Source organism: Typopeltis vanoorti, chromosome 6 (assembly GCF_054136105.1).
Source record: "Typopeltis vanoorti isolate ZY-2024b chromosome 6, IOZ_Tvanoo_1.0, whole genome shotgun sequence".
In the NCBI taxonomy this organism is placed as follows: domain Eukaryota; kingdom Metazoa; phylum Arthropoda; class Arachnida; order Uropygi; family Thelyphonidae; genus Typopeltis; species Typopeltis vanoorti.
The window spans coordinates 30,528,640-30,553,492 of NC_143554.1; the positions used below are offsets into that span (position 1 = coordinate 30,528,640).

The 24,853-nt window shown below is 36.5% G+C and overlaps 1 protein-coding gene across 1 annotated transcript in view; it reads left to right on the forward strand.

Annotated features, from left to right (window-relative positions):
- The window catches only part of LOC150105358 (voltage-gated potassium channel subunit beta-2-like), a 740,084-nt gene that overhangs the window by 131,837 nt on the left and 583,394 nt on the right, over positions 1-24,853 (forward strand). The window contains exon 4 of the mRNA XM_090393939.1: positions 338-375. Coding sequence (XP_090250065.1) covers positions 338-375 — 38 coding nt within the window. The remainder of the gene's footprint in view (positions 1-337; positions 376-24,853) is intronic.

Genomic DNA, 24,853 nt, shown 5'->3' on the forward strand with positions numbered 1-24,853 from the left:
TAGTAAAATTAGGTTTGGGAGGGAAAAAAATAAAAAACGTTGCTTGACCATACAGGCTACTTGATTTAATACACATATGGAATATTAGCTAAGATATTAGATCTTCTTTCCTCACTTTGATCATCCTCTTTTCTCAGACAACTCTTTACTTTCCATGTTTTTATGGAATTATACAAGTTTTGAAGTTGAGTGTACTATCTGTCAGGAGTCTGAACTGTAAAAATATGAAATTGATAAATTTTTATTAACTTTATATATATATTCTTTAATATTGTGTTTTGTTTTCTATTGTAGAAAATTTTCATAAGTATTCTTATAAGCAGTTTAACCATTACAGGAACCTGGGTGACTTTTGGATCTCAAATGTCTGAAGAGGTAAGAATTAATGACCAACATAATTTTTATTTACCTTTTGTCATTATGCCATTATGTCTGCTTTCTATATATTATTATAATTATAGTGGCTATTATTATTTATATTATTATTAATATAGTAACTCAAGAAATGAGAAGGTATACACTGTATTAAAGAGCCAGGTGGAGTATGTGAAGTGTAACAACAGCTATATGAATACTAGCAATGCACTTTTTTTTTTCTGTATACAAATGCTAGATGCATTAGGAATAAAGGAAATAAGTTTGTGGCATTGATTGACTCGATCTCTTCACAAATTGATATCAGTGAAATTTGGTTAACTGGCAGGGAGAGTAAAACAGGGATTGAAATCAAATGGTATAGCATATTTTGACAGGATAGGAAAGGTAAATGCAATGGAGTGTTACTAGTAATACGATATGAATTGTGCTTTCTCAGGGTGGAGAATCACAGTGAAAATAACACTAATGGCTTTGAGAGTATATGGCGAGAGATTGATGTTTACAGGACAAATATTTAGTGGGATGTTGCTATAGACCATGGAATATAGATGGTGATCAGCAGGAAATATTTAGGCAAATGCAAAGCAAGTGATCATTAAGGGTTGGGGTGGGATTTCAGTCTTTGCAATATAAATTGAGCAGAGGAGGCAGCATGCAATATTAAGATTCTTAGGCAGCACATGGTGGATGGAGTACTAGGATCAAACATTTTGGATGTGGTTATAGCACCAGAGGATCTGATTGGGAGTGAGATGTCATACTGGCTTCCATTTGGAGAGAGTAATCATGTAGTCCTGAAATTTTTATCCCATTTGGATATAAATAGGTGAGTAGAAGTATCAAGTCAGAAAGAATTTATATGGCATTATAGGACAGACAACTATAGACTTAGAAACCAGCTTGCAACAATACAATGAAATAACTTGAAGGAAAAGCAGTCGGTAGTGCATGGGAGATACTAAAAGAAAAATTGTTAACAGCATTGGCAGATTATGCAACTCAAATGAAGAAGATAAAGCAATATGGAATGAAATGAATGATTAGAGAAACTATACAAGAATTGCAGTGAAAAAGAAATTATGGAAGACATATAGAGAGGTGGATAACAGTTGTATAAGTCTCAAACTAGGAAGATGATTAGTATAGTAAGGGGAGAAAATTAGAATATTAGAGAAGACTAGCACTGCAGTCCAAGGAAAATCCGAAGGAGTTTTATCCCTATGTGGTGAGTATGAGTTAAGATAGAACCATGGATGGATTAACCTGATGGATAGAGATGGAACTTTAGTAACTAAGGCAAATGACATGGTTCAGCTATTTAATGATCACTTTATTAGAGTATTTCATCCTGATAAAGCAGGCTTTATTCCTAGAGGGATAAGGAGGGATGAAGCATTAGAAGTAAATAAAGAGTATATATTCCAAATATTGAGTATGCTAAATTTCAGTAAGGCAGGGAGAACTGGATGGCACATTTTAAGAGGGACGTGCCATTAATCTGGATGTTTGAAAGTCTTGCAATGGGACAAGCTCCCAGAGAGTGGAAGGGGGGGGTTAAGATAATACCAATGGATAAAGTTGTGGTAGAATGGAGGTATTGGACTATTGGTTAAAGTGTGGTTGTTAAGATTTGGGAGAAATTGGAAAGAACTTGTATGTATAAAGAATTGGGCATATGAAGGCAATATTATTTATTCAGGCCAGAATAGATTTGTTAAAGGGCACTCTCATTTTAGTAACTCTGTTACCTTCTGCAATACAGTAGCAAGAGCAGTGGTGGATGAGGGTAAGGTATACCTATCATTATCTTTTTTTTCTTTTTTTTTTTTTTTTTTTTTTTGCAAAAGCATATGATGAGGTGCCACCCAAAAAGTTGGTTTTTAGGTTTCAACATTGGGTTTGGAAAGCAGGTTAGTGGATTGGATTTGTAACCGGCTTTCTGATACATATTGGAGGGCTTGTATATGGGGAAGAGCATCATGGAGCAGGAAGGTCACAAGTGGAGTCCCACAGGATTCTGTACTGGGAACATTATTTTTGAATCTTTATGTCAGTGATCTTATCACTGGACTGTTGGGAGATATTCAGTGTTTGCAGATGATGTGAGGCTTGGAAGAGGTGTTAGTAATAGTATTGTTGGCTGTTCAAGAGGATTTGAATAAGTTGTTATTATTCTTATTTGAATAAGAATAAGGTGGACAAATAAATGGGTATGTCAGTTTAATACAACAAAATATAAGGTTTTGAAATTTGGGATCCAGAGATGGTATATCTGGTACTCATTTGGTGGCATTATGGAAGAGGATGATGCAAGGGATCTGGAGGTGATTGTAGATAAAAATTTGAAGTTCAGAGAACATATTGCAACGTTTCAAGACAACATAGAGAATTGCGGCAATATTGAGGAGGCCATTGAATACTAGAGATAAAATGAAGGCAGTCCCATTGTAAATGAATTCCATTGCTGTAAATTCCAGATCACATCTGGAATTCTGTGCTAGGATGTCATTATCAGGATTTGAAGGGGATAAAGTTACTTTGGACAGAGTTACAGAGACAGATAATATAAATGATTTCAAGACTATACAATATTAGTTATGAAGATGGAATGAAGGCATGCAGACTGCAGAGCTTGTTGGATAGAAGTTGAAAGGGGAATATGAAAGTGGTCTGAAAATTTCTCGGTCTAACAATGAAAAAACGAATTTATAATCTCAAAATCATTTTTATTTTTCAACATAATCTCCCTTGAGACTAATAAATTTATTTCAGTGATGCTCCAGCACGATTATCCCATCCCTGTAGTGGTCCTCAGTAAGATCTGCAAAATACCCCTCTACAGCTGCAATCACCTCTTGATTTGAAGAAAAATGCTGACCAGTGAGGAAGAGTTTTAGTTTGGGAAGAGACAGAGGTCAGAGGGAGCCAAATCTGGGGAATAGGATGGATGTTCCAACAATTCATAGTGCAGATCCCTTAATTTTCCCATTTCCAAAACACCTTTGTGGGCAGGTGCATTGTCCTGATGAAAGATGATTTTTTTCTTCTGTAAACCAGGTCTTTTCTCACAAAGTTTTTCATCTAGTCTGGTTAAAAGATTGGAATAATATTCCCCAGTTATTGTTTTACCCTTTTCGAGATAATTAATAAACAAAATGCCTTTGGCATTCCAAAATACTGATGAGAAGAAGAATTTGTCTTCTTTGGTGCTGAACAAACAGCTTCTGTCCTCTGTTTTGGCTGCTATTTGGATTCTGGTGTGTAATGGTGAATCCAATTCTCATCCATAGTAATAAATCGACACACAAAATCAGTTTTATTCTTGCTAAAATGCTCCAAGCACTGTTCAGAGATTTTCATGGAGTGCATTTTTGATCTGCTGTGAGCAAGCACGGCCCTCATCTTGTGGAAAGCTTTTTCATGTGCAATTCTTTATTCAAAATATATCCTACACGTTCGTTTGAAATGCCTATAGTCTCAGAAATTTCATGCTCTTTGACTTCATGTACTTGATCAACGATTTCTGGTGTTGTTACACATTTTTGGACGTCCTTCACGTGGATCATCTTCAAGGCTGGTACAGCCATGTTTAAACTAGGAAGCCCATTTCTTAATTGTCGAAAATGAAGGAGAAGAGTACTCATAATCTTTCATCAACTTCGAATGAATTTCTTTTGGTGTTAAACTTTCTTTTACAAAGAATTTTATAACTTCATGATACTCAATTTTATCCATTTCAAGGGATACAGACAACACTTTGCTTCAGACAGATGTATAAAACAAACTACTTGATGAATGACTTGCAATTTCACATGGGTGCTTATGACAGGTGTACCAACTTAGAAAAAAAAAATCTTGCCCATAGTGTTGCCATCTATGGTCGAGGCCGAGAACTTTTCAGACCACCCTCGTATGACTGAGTCATTTAAGCTGTTGAAGGGTTTTTATTGGATTAGCACCGGAGAGAGTTTTCGTATGGTAGAATGGAGGTAAGGAATACAGACAAGGAGCCATTCTTGGAAGTTGAAAAAGGAAGTAGTGAGTAAAAGGGTAAGATGTAAGCTTAAAGGATAGTGAAAGTGTAAATGGTGGATGACTTTCTAGAGTAGTACAATAGACTTTGTGTTGACCAGCATTGACCTCTCATAATAAGTCTTGTGACTTTATGGCGTTCAAGAAAATAATAATAATTATTATTATTACACAGGCATCTCTCTAGAGTCCCCTCTTTGTGGGAATCTCACACTAATCATTATTCACATAATGCCTATTGTACCTTTCCTTAAAATAATTTATTGACAAAGTGCTCATGGCAGCTTCTGGAAACTGATTTCAATCATTTGCCATATTTCAAGCAAAAAATCTGTCCCACCCTTACAAACTATATTCTTACCTGACTTCCTGTTATAATTTTTAAACATCTTGCTGGAAGGTGTGTAAAAGTATCCATTAAAATCTCAAATTTACCTTTTCTCAACATCTTCCTCAAAACCAGCAATCCAAAGCTGGTTATTGCCTTAATTACTCATTTCTCTTGAACATCACCAAAGTTTCCCATCACAGAGGTATTTAAATCAACATGGTTAATTTAATCAAATTAAATTTAATTATAAATAATTAAATTAAAAAGTTAATTTACTTAAATTTAATTGACATGGTTAAATTTACACATGACATTCCATAATTAGTTCGATTAAAGCTTTGTATGATGTTATAACCACTTCCTAATCTTTACTTGTCAATGTCATAGACTTTGTAGCTACTGTGTAGAATTTATGGACACAACAATGTTAGAGCAATTACTTTACTTATTATCCCAAATCACCTATGCAATTAAAGACTACATTGAGGTCTTGGAAAAAATTCATACACACACACACACACAGCTTATCACACCGCTATGCATTTCAAGCATTCACAACTCTCCATGTAAAAAACTCTTCCTTACTCACACCTTCCTTATACAGCTTCCAAGGAAGACCTCTTATTCTCCCCCTCCATCTCCTGCCATGTTACAAAAAACCTCTTCAACATTAATTCTAAAATAACTCCTTACCAACTGGTACATCCCTATATTATCACTCTTTCTTCTATCCACTAGACTCTGTAAATTGCATCTTCTCAACCTTTCTTCATACTCAACATACGAGAGTATTTGGTATGTTGAGTCTATTGAGTATAATTGCCTCTGGATTCTATCCAATATCTCTTCATCCTTTTGCAAACCACTTGAATATATCGTTTACAAACAAGTTAAACAGCAGGGGCTCAAGAACAAAACCCTGGGGTGCACCACTGGTTACCCTTCTTTTTTAAGACACTGCTCCATCATACACAATCTGCTGGTATTGTTCAGAGAGCCATTCTCTGATCCATCTAACCAATATACTGTCTATTCCCATCCTCTGCAGCTTGTATACCAACTTATCATGTGGTAATCTTTCAAACGCTTTTGCAAAGTCTAAGAATATCACTATATATGATTCTCTCTTATCTAACACACTTATCACCTTATCATAAAATGCAAGTAAATTACTGAAACAGGACCTACCCTTTATAGATCCATGCTGACCTTCATAAAGAATGCCATGTCCATCAACTCAATTCTGTATTCTATTCCTTAACAATCTCTCCAACACCTTGACCACAACTGCAGTTATATAGACTGGCCTATAGTTGGAGACTTCTGTCTTAGAACCACAAGAACCATGCTTGTGGAGTGGTACTATGTGTGACCCTCTTTCCACTCCTTAGGAACCTTACCCACTGCAAGACTTTCATTAAATAACCATGGCAAGGGCATAACCAACTGTGGTGCACACATTCCTTAAGCATACATGGTGATATGTCATCCATTCTCACAGCCTTATTCACATCTAACCCAACCAACATCTGATACACCTCTGTTTCTTTCACTTCCAATTCTCCTAATACTTGCCTCTCTGCTATATATTGTACTGGATAATTTATACCAGTATGATATATACTGATAAAGTGCTCTTTCAATAATTCCACTATATCTTTTGTAGTTATTAGTCTGCTTCCATGACTATCCACCAGTGTTAGTCTGTCATAATTATTCTACTTCTTGCTTGCCATATAGCAGAAAAATTCCCTCGAGTTAACCTTGGTCTGACCAGCCAATCTCCTCTCATACTGCACTTTTTTTTCTTTACCATGCTCGTCACCTTCCTAGGCTGCACCTTATACTTTTCATGGATCTGATCTAGTGATCAGATACATGAAGAGCATAAGGTGTAGTCAGGATTTCCCTGATCCTGACTGTGATTTTCATTCTTACCTGTCTCATCTTTATACATTCCACCACCTTGTGCTGCTGCACCACATCTTCAACCTCATATCCATCTTCCTCCTGCTGTACAACCTCTTGATTTGTGCTATCCTGTTTCACAGGTAGACTCTGATCATTTGCTACATTAGCTTCTTGACTCTGTGCCTTCTCAGAAAACATTAGCCTTTCTAAATGCCCAAAACCAAACCCATTCAAATGTAATCCATCAGATTTATACCATTTGAACTTCCCTTCAAATTCACTCCACAGATTTACAAATTGAACCCCTTTTGCCTCACACAACTCAGCCATCTTATTATTCATTATCTCTGCTCTCCTTCTGAATTCACTGTTATCATATCTGGGCAACATGCCTATGACTTTCCCAACAACACTATTCTTCTTTACTTGCTGTAACAACTTCCTCAAGTTTCTATCAACATTCTTCTTCTCCCCAACTAAGTCATTTGTGCCCACGACTACCACTAATTCTGATGCCCAGTATTTCCTTTTCTGCAACGCATCAGTTATTTGCTTTATTGTTCCACCAGGAAAGCATGTTTTGTGCACTTTATTACTAATCACACCTCTAATGATTGAGTCTCCATACACTGATATATGACTAGCCTTTGATTCTTTCTTTATAACATTAACTTCCTCCTTCTCCTTATCATCAGCCAATCTCTCCTTTAGCTGTCTAATATCCTCTTCAGATGTATATCAGGAAAATTAGCCAGACGGACTTCGCGGAACAACTTGGACAACAGAAAAAGGATTATGAATATTGGTTTGGAAGCTGGAATGTCTTGAGCCTGACATTCAACAGGCTCAAGACATTCCAGACATTTCTTGAACAGACCAGGAACACTGAAGAGAGTGTGTGAGGAACTACAGAGATATAGAGTGCAGATAACAGCATTGCAGGAGGTGAGATGAAAAGGAAGTAGCATATTTGATACCAGAACACATACTATTTTTTACAGTGGAGGAGATCAAAAAGCCTTTGGCACCTCATTTTTGGTTAATAAAAAATGGAAACACTTGGTTCTTGTTTTAGACCAGTTAATGAATGACTTTGTGTACTGAGAATAAAGTTTAAGATATTCAATATTTCACTTATATGTGCACATGCACCAACTGAGGACTCTTGTGAAGAAGACAAGATGAATTTCTATGAATTATTGGAGAAGATACATGATCAGGCACCGAAACAGGATGTAAAAATGGTTCTAGTAGACATGAATGCCAAAATAGGAAATTAAGAGACCTTCTGACCAACAATTGGAAGAGATAGCGCACACGAAGAAAGTAATGAAAATGGCATGAGACTAATTGATTTTGCAAGTAGCAAAAATATGATTATATGTACAACCTGTTTTCCACATAAAAAAGTACATAAAGTTACCTGGAGATCGGCAGATGGAATAATGGAAAATCAGATAGATCATGTGATGATTGATAGACGACATGCGACAGATATCACTGATGCAAGAAGTTTTAAAGAAGCGGATTGTGATCATTACTTTTTAAGAATTAAATATAAACAAAGGATAAAAATTAATAAAGTAGGTAGAGGAAAGAGAACACCAAGATATGACATCCAAAAATTAAAAGATGGAAAAATCAGACAAAAATATATTGAAAGATTGAGAGAAGAAATAAATGAGGATGAACATATAAATAATATGACTACAGATAAAAAAATGGGAATGGATCAAGAATAAAATTTCTAAAGTGGCTGAAGAAGTCCTGGGATTCAGAAACAATGATAAAAGAAATGAATGGTATGATTTGGAATGTAGAAAATGTGTTGAAGACAGAAATACAGCTCGTCTAAAGATGCTTGGATGAAAAACTCGAGCAAATGAGAATGAATATAGAGAAAAACGAAAACAAGCCAAAAAGATTTGTAGACGAAAGAAACGTGAATGGGAAAAGGCAAGGCTAACTGAAATTTAGATTTTGAAGAATACAGGACAAATTAAAAAAATGTATAATAAGATAAAGGAAATTCGAGGCGGATTTCAACCCAGAACAACTTTCTGCAGAGACCATGAGGGAAACTTGCTCAGTGGAAAGGAGGACATTTTGAGAAGGTGGGCAGAATATTTTGAAGATCTCCTTCAGGACAAAACAAGCTTGGAAAATGACGTTCCAGAAGAAGACGAGTTTAACAACCCCTGGCAAGTATGGGAAAAGCTGAGACAGAGGAAGCACCAGAATTAAACGAGGTGGAATTAACCCTAAAGAGAATGAAAAATAATAAAGCACCTGGTGAAGATGGAATACCAGTTGAGCTATTAAAATATGGTGGGCAATCACTATTAATCAAAATACATAAGTGCTTGTCAGAGGTATGGGAAACTGAATCTATGCCTACTGAATGGTACACTGCTATTATTGTTCCTATACATAAGAAAAATGACAAGTCTCTGTGCAAAATTATTGAGGAATATCACTGTTAGCAGTAATTTACAAAATATTTGCAAGGGTACTGGCAACTAGATTGGAACCCTTTATAGAAAAAACGCTGGGCGACTACCAATGTGGCTTTAGGTATGATAGATCAACAACAGACCAGATTTTTACAGTACGAACTATAATGGAGAAATGCTACGAGTTCAATATCAATCTGCACCATTTGTTTGTGGACTTTAAACAAGCCTATGATAACATCGATAGAGATAAGCTATTTAAAGTCATGAAGGAATTCTAAATTCCACCTAAACTGATAAGATTAGTTAAAATGACACTCAGAAATACCATGGGTAGAGTGCAAATACAGGGCGAACTCACACCTGAGTTCAGGATTACCAAAGGATTACGAAAGGAGATCAACTATCAACAATGCTTTTCAACCTATGCCTTGAAAGGGTAATACGAAATGTAATTATAAACAGAGGTGAAACTATTATGAATAGAAGTCTACAGTTTTTGGCTTTTGCGGATGATGTGGACTGTATTGCAAGGACTGAGAGAAGCCTTAGAGAAGGTTATAGACAAATGAGAGAGGAGGCAAGGAAAATGGGACTACAAACAAACGAAACTAAAACAAAATACTTAATTGTTGCCAGAGATAAACAAAAATTGGGAAATAGCCAAAAGTTTCACAGTAGATGAAGAAACCTTTGAACGAGTCCAGCAGTTCAAATATTTGGGTTCAGTAATAACAGAAAGTAATGATATGTCAGTTGAAATTACCTATAGAATAGCTGCTGCAAATAGAACTTATTATAGTATTCAGCCACTATTAAAATCGGATTTGATTTCGATAAAAAGTAAAATCCAGCTATATAAAGTAATCGTCAAACCTGTGCTTTTGTATGGCTGCGAAACATGGACAGTGATCAAGAGAGATCAAAACCAATTACAAATATGGGAATGAAAGGTATTAAGAAAGATCTTTGGCCCAATTAATGAGAATGGACTTTGGAGAGTGAGGAATAACAAAGAAATAATGGAGAAATTCAATGAAGTGGATATTATTATTGAAATAAAGGTGAGAAGACTGAGATGGCTAGGACATGTTCAGCGAATGGGAGATGATAGAGCCGTAAAAAAGGTCTTTATGTCTGGACCAGGTGGATCTAGGTCCAGAGGACGACCAAAAAGGAGATGGCTTGACGATGTGGAGGATGATTTAAAGAAAATGAGAGTAAAGAACTGGAGGAGCAAGGCACAGAATCGTGAAGAATGGAAGGCTATCCTGAGACATGTTCTAGGACATGTCTAGCGAATGGGAGATGATAGAGCCGTAAAAAAGGTCTTTATGTCTGGACCAGGTGGATCTAGGTCCAGAGGACGACCAAAAAGGAGATGGCTTGACGATGTGGAGGATGATTTAAAGAAAATGAGAGTAAAGAACTGGAGGAGCAAGGCACAGAATCGTGAAGAATGGAAGGCTATCCTGAGACAGGCCCAGGTCCTAAATGGACTGTAATGCCAAGGAGTAGTAGTAGTAGTAATGCTTCTCGTTTATCCAAACAGTTCAGCAGATCTTGCACATTTTTCTGTGAATACATATAGCAGTTTTTGCAACACATCCACTCTGAAAAATCCAAGGCAAAGCCAGACTTTCATACAGAAGCCTTCGTGCCACTGACATATGTTTTCTTTAGAAGCTAAAGATGCCATCTTTAGAAGCTGAAGTAGTGGAAAAAACAAGTAGCTAAACATAATATAAACAACAAAGAAATTTTAACAACAACACCACTGAAGGACACTTGTATCCAAACTGAAAAGTTTGTGACAAAAAGCCACACTTATACACTGATTAAAAACATGTTTTACATGCTCAAAATTACCACTACACTCACTTTTAAAACTAGCGCCACGTTTTATTCTTATTCTTCTTATCTTATCTAATTATTCTTCCACTTGTTTGCCATAGCAGAAGAAACTGGCCAATTTTCTCTCATCATCATCATCATCATTATTATTATTATGATTATTAAGAGTGACCTCCAGGGAGTCAGGGACTCATCGAGGGAGGCCACATATTACATGCACCAGCTATCATACTTATTCTTGAATTCATTCACACTGCTTATACACACAACAACACATTGGCAATCCATTCCAATAATGCACAATCCTATGAGAGAAAAATCTAGCCCTCACCCACTTCCTAGCGGAATTCATTCTCAGCTTCCATAGATACCCTCTTGTCTTTTCCACATGCTTGATAAAATGAAAAATTCCATCAACTGAAATCCTGTATGATCCTTTCAGAAGTTTGTATGTCTCAATCATGTCACCCCCCCCTCTTTCTCCTGTTTGCAAGTGTCTTTGTAAATGAAGAAATGAAAATTTCTACAAATTTTCAATCTATCTTCATAATCACTATTTCACAATAGCATCAAAACTGTGTATTCTCATAGATAGTATATGCTCTGCACAAGCCAACTACAAGTATACTCGTATGACGCTTACCTCTGGCAACGAGATTACCGTACTGACCTTGAAGAAGTGAAATTGCTTGGCATACGGGAACAGACTATGCCGAAGGAACGTGGCAGCGAACGTGTTAACCATGCTAATATTTTATAATCAAAACCCATATTCTCCTATTATATAACAGTCTTCCATGCTATATTCTGTCAAATGCCTTAGCAAAATCCAAAAGTATCATTGTGTATCCTTTTTCCTTGTCTCGTTCAATAGTAGCATTGTTATAGAATATGAGCAAGTTGCTAAAACATGACCTTCACTAAGTAAACCCGTGCTGTTCATTACAAAGTAGAGATTCGCTGTCAACCCACTTCTGAATTCGAGCCCTAACTGAGTTTTCCAAAATCTTCACTACCACTCCTGAGGCACTGCTTGGTCAATAGTTGGATACATCGGTCTTAGCATCACCCTTGTGCAACGGGATTACCATACATTCTTTCTATTCCTGCGGAATCTTCCCTGTTCTGAGACTCAAATTATATAGCCTGGTCAAAGGAATAGCTAGTTCAGCTGAACACTCTTATAGCACCTGTGCTGATATCTCATCAGTCCTACTGCTGAATTCTTATTCAGTTTTGCAACAGCTCTAATATCTCCTGTTCATACACCTGATTTTCTTTGGAAGAGGTAGCAGTGAACTCAATGTTGCATATACCAGGTTGATAGCTTTTAGAAAAATGGACATATTAATTGAACAACCTCTTCTGCATCTGTCACCCTCATGCCATCTGCATTCAGAAGAGTTATTTTTTCATGTTCATTCTTTCATTTACTTGCAGCATATCGATAAAATTCTTGTGGGTTGTCTAAAAATATAATGTACTTTTTTTTTTTATCATACACTCCCTCAACCATTTTGGTCTCCAATTTATATTCCTCACACATCTCTTCACTACATTCATCTTGTATCTCCTCCATATCATCTTTTTTTCCCATTCTGCTTGCTTGCTTGATTTCACTGTTCATCTGTCTCACTCATATTCTATTTATTTGCATATATGCAGGCATCTTCCTGTATTTTAATTTGGTATACAGTTACTCACTGCATGTGTCAGATGTTTCCTAATTAATTCCCATGCTCTGTTAGTGTCTTTACCCCACAGCTCACCAACTCACAGTCTTCTTTCACTACGCATTATTCCCGCTTCCTATGCAGGGTCCATGTGTTACTTAGATATGACTTCTTGTTAGTACCACTCCCAACCGACCTGTAGTCTAGCTTGCCGCTGGGAGGGATATATTTTTGACTGTAGCAGCGTATGTTCACAGGGCCGGTTTGCCTGCTTATGGGATGAAAAACGCCAGATAAACTAGCGGAAAAAACCCTATTGCCCGTGCCCAAGACCAGCTAACTTGGCTATGGCTGAGGAAGATCCTCAAATTCTTCACATCTTCGATGGGAATTGAACCTGGGACATTCCTTCCCCAGTCATATGGTTGCGAAGTGCAAAGCCACTAGGCTAACCACGTGGACAGCTCACCAACTCACAGTGCTGATGCTAATTTACTTTGGAACTACTCATAATCACCTATCTTGTAATTTCACATATATATACCTTCTCAACAAGAACCTTTTCCTGTTTGACCAGTTACCAAAACAGAAGCTCATGATCCCTTTCAACAACTGGTGACAGTGTTGATATCTCATTCACAACCACTGTGTGAGAATTTCTTCCAAATCCAACACCTGAAAAACCTTGTGTTGCTTCCATCACATTCTGCTTAAGATAGTTATCACTCAGAAACTTAATAAATTTTGCTCTTGTTTTCATGCACTATCTCTTCCTTCCAATTTGCATTTCTACAACTAAAATCTCCTATTTGGATCGCTTTCCTTTTACTTGCCAACTAATTTGTCTAAGCATTTAACAGTCAGTGCTCCCCACATACCTTGGTCTATTAATAATATCCTATTAGATATACTATTCTGTTAATTCCAAATGTTCACAATATTCACACTAATTCACACTAAAGTGCTTCAATATGTACTATATGTACTAAATCATATGCATAACTACTTTCTGCTTCCACTCTTAAAGGTGACAAATTCCTCTGCTATCATTAACAGTACTCCTTCTCTCTTCATCTTCCTATTAGTGATCTCCATTGCTGTTATGAGTATAAAATCTGAACAATCTATTATCCATTGCTATCTACTTGTACATAACTTGCTATTTGTCATAGCAGCAATATGATGTTTGGCTATCTGTCAAATGTTTTTGTGAAGTCCAAAAATATCACTTTCTGCAACTTCCTTGTTCAGCATTATCAATCATATTTTTCATAAAATGCAAGTTGGCTTTTAAAACAACAGTCACACTTGCTAAATCTCATGGAGAATGCTATTCCTAGCCAACATCTCAAGTCACTAGAGAGGATAGCTAGGAATAGCATTTTGGAATGTTGGCATTCTAGGCATAGCATTCTTAATACACCTGAAAATACATAGATTAATGTACATGCCGTCTCAACATCACTCTTTTGTACTTCTTTTGAGACATCCATATTGCAATGCTCATTAAACAAGCTAGTTAAAGACATTATTATTATTATTATTATTACCACCCCAAGACCTCATGGAGTCAAAGGCTCATCTGGGAGGTCCTTTTATCACACACACAGCTCATCATGCCATGTTTTAAACACATTCAAACTCTTTGCAGACACCACATTCTCAGGCAAGGCATTCCAATCATTCACAACTCTGCATGAAAAAAATCTGTCTCTCACTCCCCTACTCACACTCTCTTTATACAGTTTCTAGGGATGACCTCCGGTTCTCCCCTGATCTCCCACTATTCTCTGTAAAACTTCTCCAGCATTGATCCTATAACAACTTCTTACCAACTTGTAGGTCTCTATCATATCTCCCCCTCTTCTGCCTGTCCACCAGACTCTGCAAATTACATCTTCTCAATCTTTCCTCATACTCGACATTCCAGAGGTCAGAAACTACCTTAGTCAGTCTCCTTTGGACCATTTCCAACATTTCTTTATCCTTCTGAAAACCCGGTGACCAAATCTGGGCACAATAGTCCATGTGTGGCCTAATCAAAGCCTTATACAATGGAACAAGAATCTCCCTACTTCTACACGTCAGTGTCCTCCGCATCATTCCCAGAAGTCTTTTGTTGTCTTCACAATTTTGGCGATGTGTCCCCTAAATTTTAGATCCTTATCCACTATCATCCCCAGATCTCTTATTTCCTCTACCTCCAACAATATATTCTCACCAAGCATAAATTCTGCAACCCATCTTTGTTTTCCAAATTTTAAAATCTTACATTTTGCAACATTGAATTCACATTGCCAGTTATTATTATTAACACTAAATCTCTATGGCATCAAAAGACTCATCACAGGAGGTACACACTGTTACACACAAAGCTTATCAAACCATTCTTTAAACTCGTTCAGTATATCTGCATTCACCACAACATCAGGCAATGCATTCCACTCACTAACCTCTCCATGCAAAGAACCTTCTCCTATGCCCCTGCCAGCATGTCTTATACAGCTTCCAGGGATGTCCCCTTGTTCTAGCTCCTTCTCCCATTCTATGAAAAATTTCTTCCCCATTAACCTGGTAACAATCCTTTACCCTTAGTCTCAATAATATCCCCCTCTCTTCCTCCTAATCACAAGGCTTCACAAACTGTATTCTCTCAATCTGTCTTCATATCCCAAAGAACAGTTACTATGTTAATTTCTCTGCATGTTCTCAAAAATACATGATAGTATATCATCCAACATTCTCCTCTCAGTTTCATTAATATCTAGTTGTTTACTCACCATTTTGAACATGTTAGTTTTAGTCCCTTCTGATCCCTGTATTGTTTGCCATCCTTCAGAACATTTATAACATCATCATTCATATTGGTATGACATATATTGACAAAATGCTCATTAAATAATTCCACTATGTCCTCTCTTCTCTAATCATTCTTTCTCTTGCTTGCCACATGATTGAAGAACTTCCTTGGATTTATTTTGGTTTGATTGACTAATCTTCTCTCTTATTGGGCTCTTTCTTGTCTTAGCAGGTTTTTCTCTTTTTTATCCTTTACATGATTCTCATTTTTCTAGCATGCTTCTTTTAACCCTCATTTCTTGATATCTTATAACTTTTTCATAACAATTTAATTTCCACATTGCTTGCATAATTTCCATTATGGTCATTCTTTATATTCATGTCAGCCATCTATAGGGTTGTGCATTGCCTCTGTCAGGTATGTTTTAATCATTCCTATATTATGTTATGTTATGTTAATTTTTTTTCATCACTGTTTATCATTCCTTGGTATTGATGCAAGTTAACCACATAAATTTGCATAATATCTTGTTCTCAGTGAAATCCTCCTCTGCATGAACACCTCCAAAGTCAGTACTGTGATGATCATTTTTGATATCTCATTCATAATTACATTTTCTGAGGCTTTCATAATCCAATACTCCAAAACTACATGTTTCATCCTGCATTTGCTGTCTAAGGCAGAGCTCCCTTAAAATATCCAGAAGTTTACTCCTTCCTTCAAAATGCTATCTTCTCTTTCCAAGACATATTTCCATAATTAATATTCCCATTAGCATCACTATCTTTTTACTTTATTTTGTGACTCCCACCTACAAAAAATTTTTAAATGTATAATGCATGAGTAAACCTATAGTACATTATTACCATCATCAGCTAAAGATTTTTTTCTACTTTTATTAATGTTATATTTTTTGGTATTTGTTATTTATATCTTACATAGTCTGGAAACCTTGCTCTAGAGAACCAAACATGGCTACTTTTCCAAGCCACTTCAGGTCTCCAGTAAGCAGGACAGTGGTCTCACACCAGACAGTGAATCTCCTGCCTAAGGACAGTTCACAAATATTCCATTTCCATAGTGGGATTCAAATTCACAGCCTGTTAGTTGGAGAGCAGAGATGCTAACCACTCCACTCCAATTTGTCCAACAATGTCTCCATACCTTTCTTGATCATTGTTCTGTGCACATTTCCAGTCTTACAGCAGCATTTTATATATTGTTCATTTATTCATTCTCAGACTAAGTATCCTTAAAGTCATCACATGTGTTGCAGTTTTTTAACCTCCACTCTCAGCAGTCATAATTCCTCTGCTATCATTAACAGAGACTTGAATGTGAAGGCCCTAATCATTGCCATAATCTGTTGTAATCTTACAATTTTAGCAATATGATCACTAAACTTCAAGTGCCTTCCTATGATCACACCCAGATAGCTCATCTCCTCCACCTCCTTCAAAATTTCTCTATTAATTGTATTCTCTGTATCCCAATGCAGAGTATACACTGCCTACCAGATTTCAAGACCTTATACTTATTATTATTATTATTATTATTATTCAGGCTTCCATGGAGTCAAAAGACTCATTGTATGAGGTCCTTCCTAGGAAACACAAAGTCTATCAAGACTCATTGTGGGAGGTCCCTCCTAGGATATTTTGTGATAAGACATAACTTTGCAACATTAAACCAACAGCTTTAGTTCCTTTCCTGATTATATATAAGATATAACATTAATATAACATTACATATCTATTGAGATCCTCCTCCAAAGTAACATATGCTCTGCTCCTCATACTTCTTCCTAACTTTGCATAATCAGCAACCAACTGATAACGATCCCATAATCAAAAAAAGTCAAACTCTTTGAGATGGGCAGATTACAGAACAATTAGCTTAAAGAACAATGCCTCTTAAAATTATTTTTTAGACTGATATTGAATAGATATCAAAACTTGATAATTAAAATTATAGCTGAAGAACAATATGGATTTAGAAGTGGCAAAAACACAAGTAATGTAATATTAAACATTTGAACATGCACAAAAGACTATTTATTGTATAAAAAGGTCTATCTTTTGCTTCATAGATTTCAAAGAAGAATTTTACACTGACTCTTACATTAGACTTATAGGGATCTTAGAAAACATTGGCCCAGACTAAGAAGATTTAAGGATAATAAAAATAGGAGTTTGACAAGGAGGTATATTATCACCATTGTTGTTGTTGTTGTTGTTGTTGTTGTTGTGGATTTTTTTCTAACTTTAAAAGTTATTTTGAAACTTCCTTACTCCCTCACGCCTGCTCTCATTTTTCTTGCACTAGCCAACCTGTTCAGTCTGCTAATCTCTTCATTCAGCCTCCTCAATTGAATCTGTGCTTTCCACCTCCTTTCTCAGCAGTTCTGTTTTTCTCTCTCCACACATTATGCTTTCATCCAGTATTTGTTCACATGTTCATGGCCATCACACAAAACATATACCTCTGTAACATGCCCAATCCATTGATTCATCTTTGAGCTTGTTTTCACCCTTTAAGATACTGTTAGTATCCATAAATTGTCACTCACCCATATTCCAATATTATAGGAGAAAAAGCGAAAAATTTTGAAACCTGTAATCAAACTATATAGCCTTAGGCAAATTCTGAAGGAAACATTGATTTATTCACCCAAGGAGGCATGTGGTTATGTTCTTTTCAGAAATGGAGAAATCTTATCTTCATGCTACAGTTAAAGAAACAGTCTTGGAAAATAAGAAAGCATATTGAAAGCTTCTAATGAGTAAGCAAGCATATACCCTGAGAAAGAACAGTACTAAACACTGATAAATAAAAGTTATAGGAAAACTTTGTAAAAATAATAGAACCTAATTGTGAAGGTGGGAAAATGTTCTGGATGCCATCATAAAGGAGAAATAAAAACTCAGGAGAAGGATATCATAGATGCTTGCAGTTATTACTATGAAAGACTGTTAAATAAAACAAGCAGTGAGAAAATGGGTAGAAAATATTCAAACCAATGATAAAAAATATTCAAAATGAATGAAGTTAGTAGGAGTGGTAGAAACAAATCTATCAAACACCTGAAATAATGATAATCACTAAGTAGATGATGTTTGACCAGAAATACTCAAATAAGGAAGTATAAAAGATATACAGTAGCTGCACTGCATAATTCAGAAGACATGGTCAGAAGGTCAAATTCCAGATGATGGAGCAGAATCTCTTTTCAAGTATACAATCATATGTGAAAAGAGGCAAAGAAAAATTGAAGCGAAACTTTAGAAAAAAACAATTTGGATTCAGTTCAAATAGGAATTATCAGGATCAGTTTTCATTTTACATGAAATAGTTATGAAATCATGGGAATATAACAAGGATCTGTATGTAAGTTTGGTATTAAGAGAAGCATTTTAAAATTAAATTAAACTTGCCAAGAAATTATATTCTTGCTTAATCCTTTATTCAGTTGTATGTGCAAGAAATATCTTTGACTGAGTCACTTGTATATTATTATTATTATTATTATTATTACCCAAGACCCCATGGAGTCAAAGACTCATCTAGGAAAACTCACAGCTCATCATACTGTGCTTTAAACACACTCAAATCCTCTGCAGACACCACACGCTCAGGCAAGGCATTCCAATCATTCACAACTCTGCATGAAAAAACCTGCTTCTCACTCTCCTACTCACACCTTCCTTATACAGCTTCCAGGGATGACCTCTGGTTCTCCCCTGATCTCCCACTATTTTCTGTAGAACCTCTCCAGCATTGATCCTATAACAACCCCTTAATAACTTGTAGGTCTCTATCATATCTCCCCTCCTCTTATTGTCCACCAGACTCTGCAAGTTGCATCTTCTCAATCTTTCCTCATACGCGACATTCCAGAGGTTAGAAATTACCTTAGTCAGTCACCTCTGGACTCTCTCCAACATCTCTTCATCCTTTTGAAAACCAGGTGACCAGATCTGGGCACAATAGTCCATGTGTGGCCTAATCAAAGCCTTATACAGTGGAACAAGAATCTCCCTACATCTACAAGTCAGTATGCTCCTATCATTCCCAGAAGCATTTGTGTTATCTTCACAATTTTGGCTATGTGTCCCCTAAATTTCAGATCCTTATCCACTATCACCCCCAGATCTCTTATTTCATCCACCTCCGACAATATATCCTCACCAAGCATAAATTCTGCATCCCAATTTTGTTTTCCAAATTTTAAAACTTACATTTTGCAACATTGAACACACACACATCCCCATTCCCGTGACCAATCACTCAATTTATTCAAGTCGTCTTGTAAGGCCACAACACCTTCTCTACTCTTCATTGTTCATCCCAACTTTGCATTGTCTGCAAAACAACTGAATGTCTCCATCCAAATCCTCACCAATATCATTAATATAAAAGTTAAACAGCAATGGCCGTAAAACAGACCCCTGAGGCACACCACTAGTAACTTTCCTTTTCCTAGATATCACTCCCCCCCCATACACAACTTGTTGATACCTATCATATAGCCAGTCTCCAATCCAATGCACTAATCTTATATCCAACCCCATCCACTCCAGTTTGAATATCAACTTATCATGCAGGAATCTATCAAAAGCCTTTGTAGAATCTAAGTATATTACTGTGTATCATTCTCCTCTGTCCATGAAAGCAGTCACCTTATTGTAATAAGTAAGTAGATTACTAAAACATGACATCCTTTAGCAAATCCATGCTGTCCATCAAAGGTAATACCATTGTTGTCAACCCATTTCTGGATCCTAGTTCTCACAAGCTTCTCCAACAACTTAACTACAACACCTGGCATAGAGATAGGCCTATAGTTTGATGCTTGAGTTCTATCACCCCCCTTTATGGAGTCGCACAATCTTGCCCTCCTTCCACTCCTTATGAACCTGACCGAGTGCAAGACTCGTATTAAAACAGTATGTCAAGGCCTGCGTCAACTCCCTGCTACATTCCTTCAAAATACATGGTGATATATTATCAAGTCCCACAGCTTTATTTACATCTAGCTTGCTTAACTCCCCATACACCTCTTGCTCACTTACAGTCAGTGTCTCTTCCCTATCATCAACTGCTCTCAATCTCTCCATGAAGTCACATTCACAAGATTGAAAGACCTTTATCAACTGCTCATGAAGTATCTCCACCACACCTTCTGCAACAGCTGTCTTTATACCATTTTCTCCAATCAATGTCATCCTTCCATAATTATTCTTTCTTTTGCTGGCTACGTATTGAAGGAACTCCTTAGGATTCTTTTTGGCTTCATTAGCTAACTACTGTTCATACTCTCTTTAGCTACTCTCACCAACCAAGTCACCCCCCCCCCCCCCGCCTTGCCTGGTCTTTGTAGTCCTCATGGAATTGGTTATTTCCACTTCTTTTATGCTGCCTCCATAATGCCCTTTTTCTCTGTATCGCATGCTTAATCTCTTTATTCATCCATTTCACACCTACCTTATTTAACCTTCTCACCCTTGGAATACATTTAGACGTTGCATCTACTAGATAGTTTTTGAAAATCCTCCAAGCTGCATTGATCTCTTTTCCACCTAACTCCTCATTCCATGCTACACCTGCAAGCTGTCTCCTGAGCTCTTCATAATCACCCCCTTGTAGTTCCACATATACCCTTTTCTTAAAATATCCTCACACTGCTGGAAATCACCCAGGTAATCACCTCATGGTCACTCTCACCAATTGGTGGGTGATTTGTCACTTCATTTATAATTACATCCTATGATGAGATGACCAAATCCAAGATCCTCAATCCTTGTGTGCACTCTGTTACATACTGTCTGAGGTAGTTATCCCTCAAAAACTCAAGAAACTCATTTTCTTTACTTCCATTTGCTATCTTATCATTCCAGTCTATACTGCCATAATTAAAATCGCCCATAATGATCACTCTTTTCTTATTTGCTTACATACTGTGTATCACATAGATGGTACTGGATTGCAAGAAAGTGACAAGGCTAGGTATTATTATTATTATTATTATTATTCAGGCCTCCATGGAGTCAAAAGACTCATCATGGGAGGTCCTTCCTAAAAACATAAAGTCTGTCAAGACTCATCGAGGGTATCTGAGGATGTTAGTTGACAGGGAGTTGAAGTTCAGAGGACATACTGCAAAACTTGGTAAAACAGTTCAAAAGATTACTTGGATGTTGAAAAGCATGCTAATTAGTAAAGAAAGGGAGGTTATTGTACCTCTATATGAGGTTATGATTCGGACACATCTTGATTACTGTACACAGATTTGGTCACTTGGGTTTCTTGGGGATCAGGAGTTGAGGAAGAGGAATTCAGAGAAAAGTGACCAAGCTGGTGATTGCAGGTCTGTGTAATGCTGATTATGAGGATAGGCTGAAGGTATGTGAGGTTCAAGGTTTGGCTGATAGGTGAAAAAGAGAGGACATGATAGAAACTTATAGGATATTAAAGGAATTTCATAAAACTGACATAAAGGAAATTTTTCAATATATGACAAATAATCAGAGAAGTAGAGGTCATCCATGGAAGTTGTGTAAGAGTGTAGTTAGTAAGGATGTGCAGATTCGATTTTTTGTGTGGAGAGTGGTGAGTGAGTGGAATGGATTGCCAGAATTAGTTGTGAGCACCCTGGCAGTGATTAGGTTTAAGGAGGGATATGATAGGTTTAATGATGTGGTTTGATATAATTTATGTAAAAGTTAGTGTGGGTTTCCCAAGATGAATCTCTGGAATCCATGGAGAGACCATATAATAATAATAATAATTATTATTATTATTATACAGAGTATTTTTATCTTCTTATGATTTCTGCCTAATCTGAGAACCAACAGTCCAAAACAGCTCTCAGGCCAGTTAAACAACAACAACAACAACAACAACAACAACAAAAAAAACTAATAGAAGGTGAATGTATATGATCCTGAGCAGAGTCTGTGTCTTAAATTGTGCAAACTAAGCAACTTTTGTACTGAAGGTTATATTCTCATATGATCTCTGGTAAATTGGGCTTTTTTAATTTTCAGTTCTGTCTAGTTATAATAACGTTGAGTTAGTAATATCCTTCATTTTTATAATTGCACTTACCAGATTGAAGCCTTTAGACTCTATATCCTCATCATAATCATCATCAAATTCCTGACATGTACCCTCAAGGGGTGTACAGGAATATATACTATAGTACTACATGAAAATTTTACATCATTACTAACTTCCTATCTACAATTTTGTTGTACCAAACATGTACAGTCATGTTGTAATAAAATATAAAATGATAGTACAACATGACTCTATATCCTAACACTTTAAATAATTATTTTTTAAATTAAAATTATTTTAAATTATTTTAATTATTATAACATTGTTATCTTCTTCCAAAAGGAAGAAGGAGATAATAACATAGGCTCCTGTAATATAATGAGTCAGTTATCACCTACTTTTTTTAATGCTATGATTTATTTTTTTAATGATTGTATTTTTGTAATGATGCTGAACTCTCACATGTTAATATTGCTGCAGTCTGGATGCATATAAATTCTGCTTTATTACTGAATAATTCTTAGATATATGTTTAGGTGCCAGTGCTAAGTGGTTATAGAATATAGCATGAAAGCAGAATATAGTATGTTCAGATGAACATACTATATATATTCTGCTTTTATGAGAGGTATTAAGAGAGAGACTAACAAATACTTTATTATTATTATTATGTGACATCTCAAGGGAGTCCAAAGACACATCGAGGAAGGATACCTACTCCAATTCTTTATCTCCACCATCTACAACTACTATCATCATCTACACCAACGCCATCAACTGCGCACCACCATTAGTATTTTCACAGACAATTACAAACATCCATGCCCATGGTGGAATTTGAACCCACAGCCTTTTGGCTGTAGAGTGGATATGCTAACCACTCGGCCGGCCTGGTTGGCCGAATGGCAACAGATACGATTTTCCTCTTCTTGCATCAGTTATCATCATCATCAGCATACCTGCTGATATGTACCTTCAAAAAGTATACAGGATAATATACCATTACTACTGATTATATTATTATTGACTTCCTATCAACAATTCTCCTCTAAATTAATCTGTTTGTCATGGATCTCCCTCAAAAAAAACAAAAAAAAACAGGGAGTTGTAGCCCTTCTCACATATTCTTGAATGTTGAAAATACCAAGTTCCTTTCTAATATCTTCATTTTTAATATGATGCTGCATTTATGCCATTTGTTTGCCAGTAGAAAGTTGCCCAATCGTGAAGTTACTTCATGTGCAAACTTTGTTTGCTTACACTTGAATAAATGTACCAAGAATATAATTTCTTGGCATCTTTAATTTATGGTATAACCAAGTGGGAAAACTTTCAACATCTATCTCTGATACAGAGTGTTTTAGTAATAAGGTGTGGTATCCCATAATCCCTTTTGGCTACTGGTATATGGAAACATGGTTTCTGCATTACTTCAACCTTGGTATCACTTCTGGATCTAGCTCCCAGTGATGAGACCTCGATAAAGGTTGAAATCAGTCTGATGAGTGACTCTTCCCATAATGCATATGTTTTGACTCCTTGGAGGCCTGAATAATAATAATAATAATAATAATGTATGATGCATAGCATTATACATTATAATTATTATTATTATTGATAATAATAATATTATTAGAGATCCGTCTTTGTATCCTTTCCACAGTGAATTTATCCCCTTCAAATCCTGGGGACCAAATCTAAGAACAATAGTCCAAGTGTGGTCTGATCAGAGACTTATACAACGGAATGATAACCCTCTTATCTCTGCAGGTCAGTGTCCTTCTCATAATAGCAGCAATCCTCTGTGTTACCTTCACCACCTTTGCAATATGTCCCCTAAACTTCAGGTTTCTATCAATCATCAACCCCAGATCTCTTGTCTCCCCTACTTCCTCCAGTATAACTCCTCCCATAGAATATGCTGCATCCCATCGATGTTTCCCAAACCTCAAGACCTTACATTTTGCTGCATTAAACTGACACCCCCATTCATTTGCCCATCTATCTAGCTTATTTAAATCCTCCTGCAGGGCTACCACATCTGCACTATTACTAATAATCCTTCCCAGCTTCGCTTCATCCTCAAACAACTGAATATCCCCCCTGCAATCCACTGGCTATGTCATTGATATAAAGGTTAAACGATATAGGTCCTAGTACCGAGCCCTGTGGGACCCCACTTGTAACCCTCTGCCTCCTGGAAACTGCTCCACCATACACAACTCTCTGATACCTACCAGACAGCCAATCCTGAATCCAGTTGACCAATCTGACATCCAGACCCATGTGCTGCAACTTAAATATCAGCTTATCATGTGGCACCCTGTCAAATGCCTTCGCCAAGTCTAAGAAAATTGCAGTA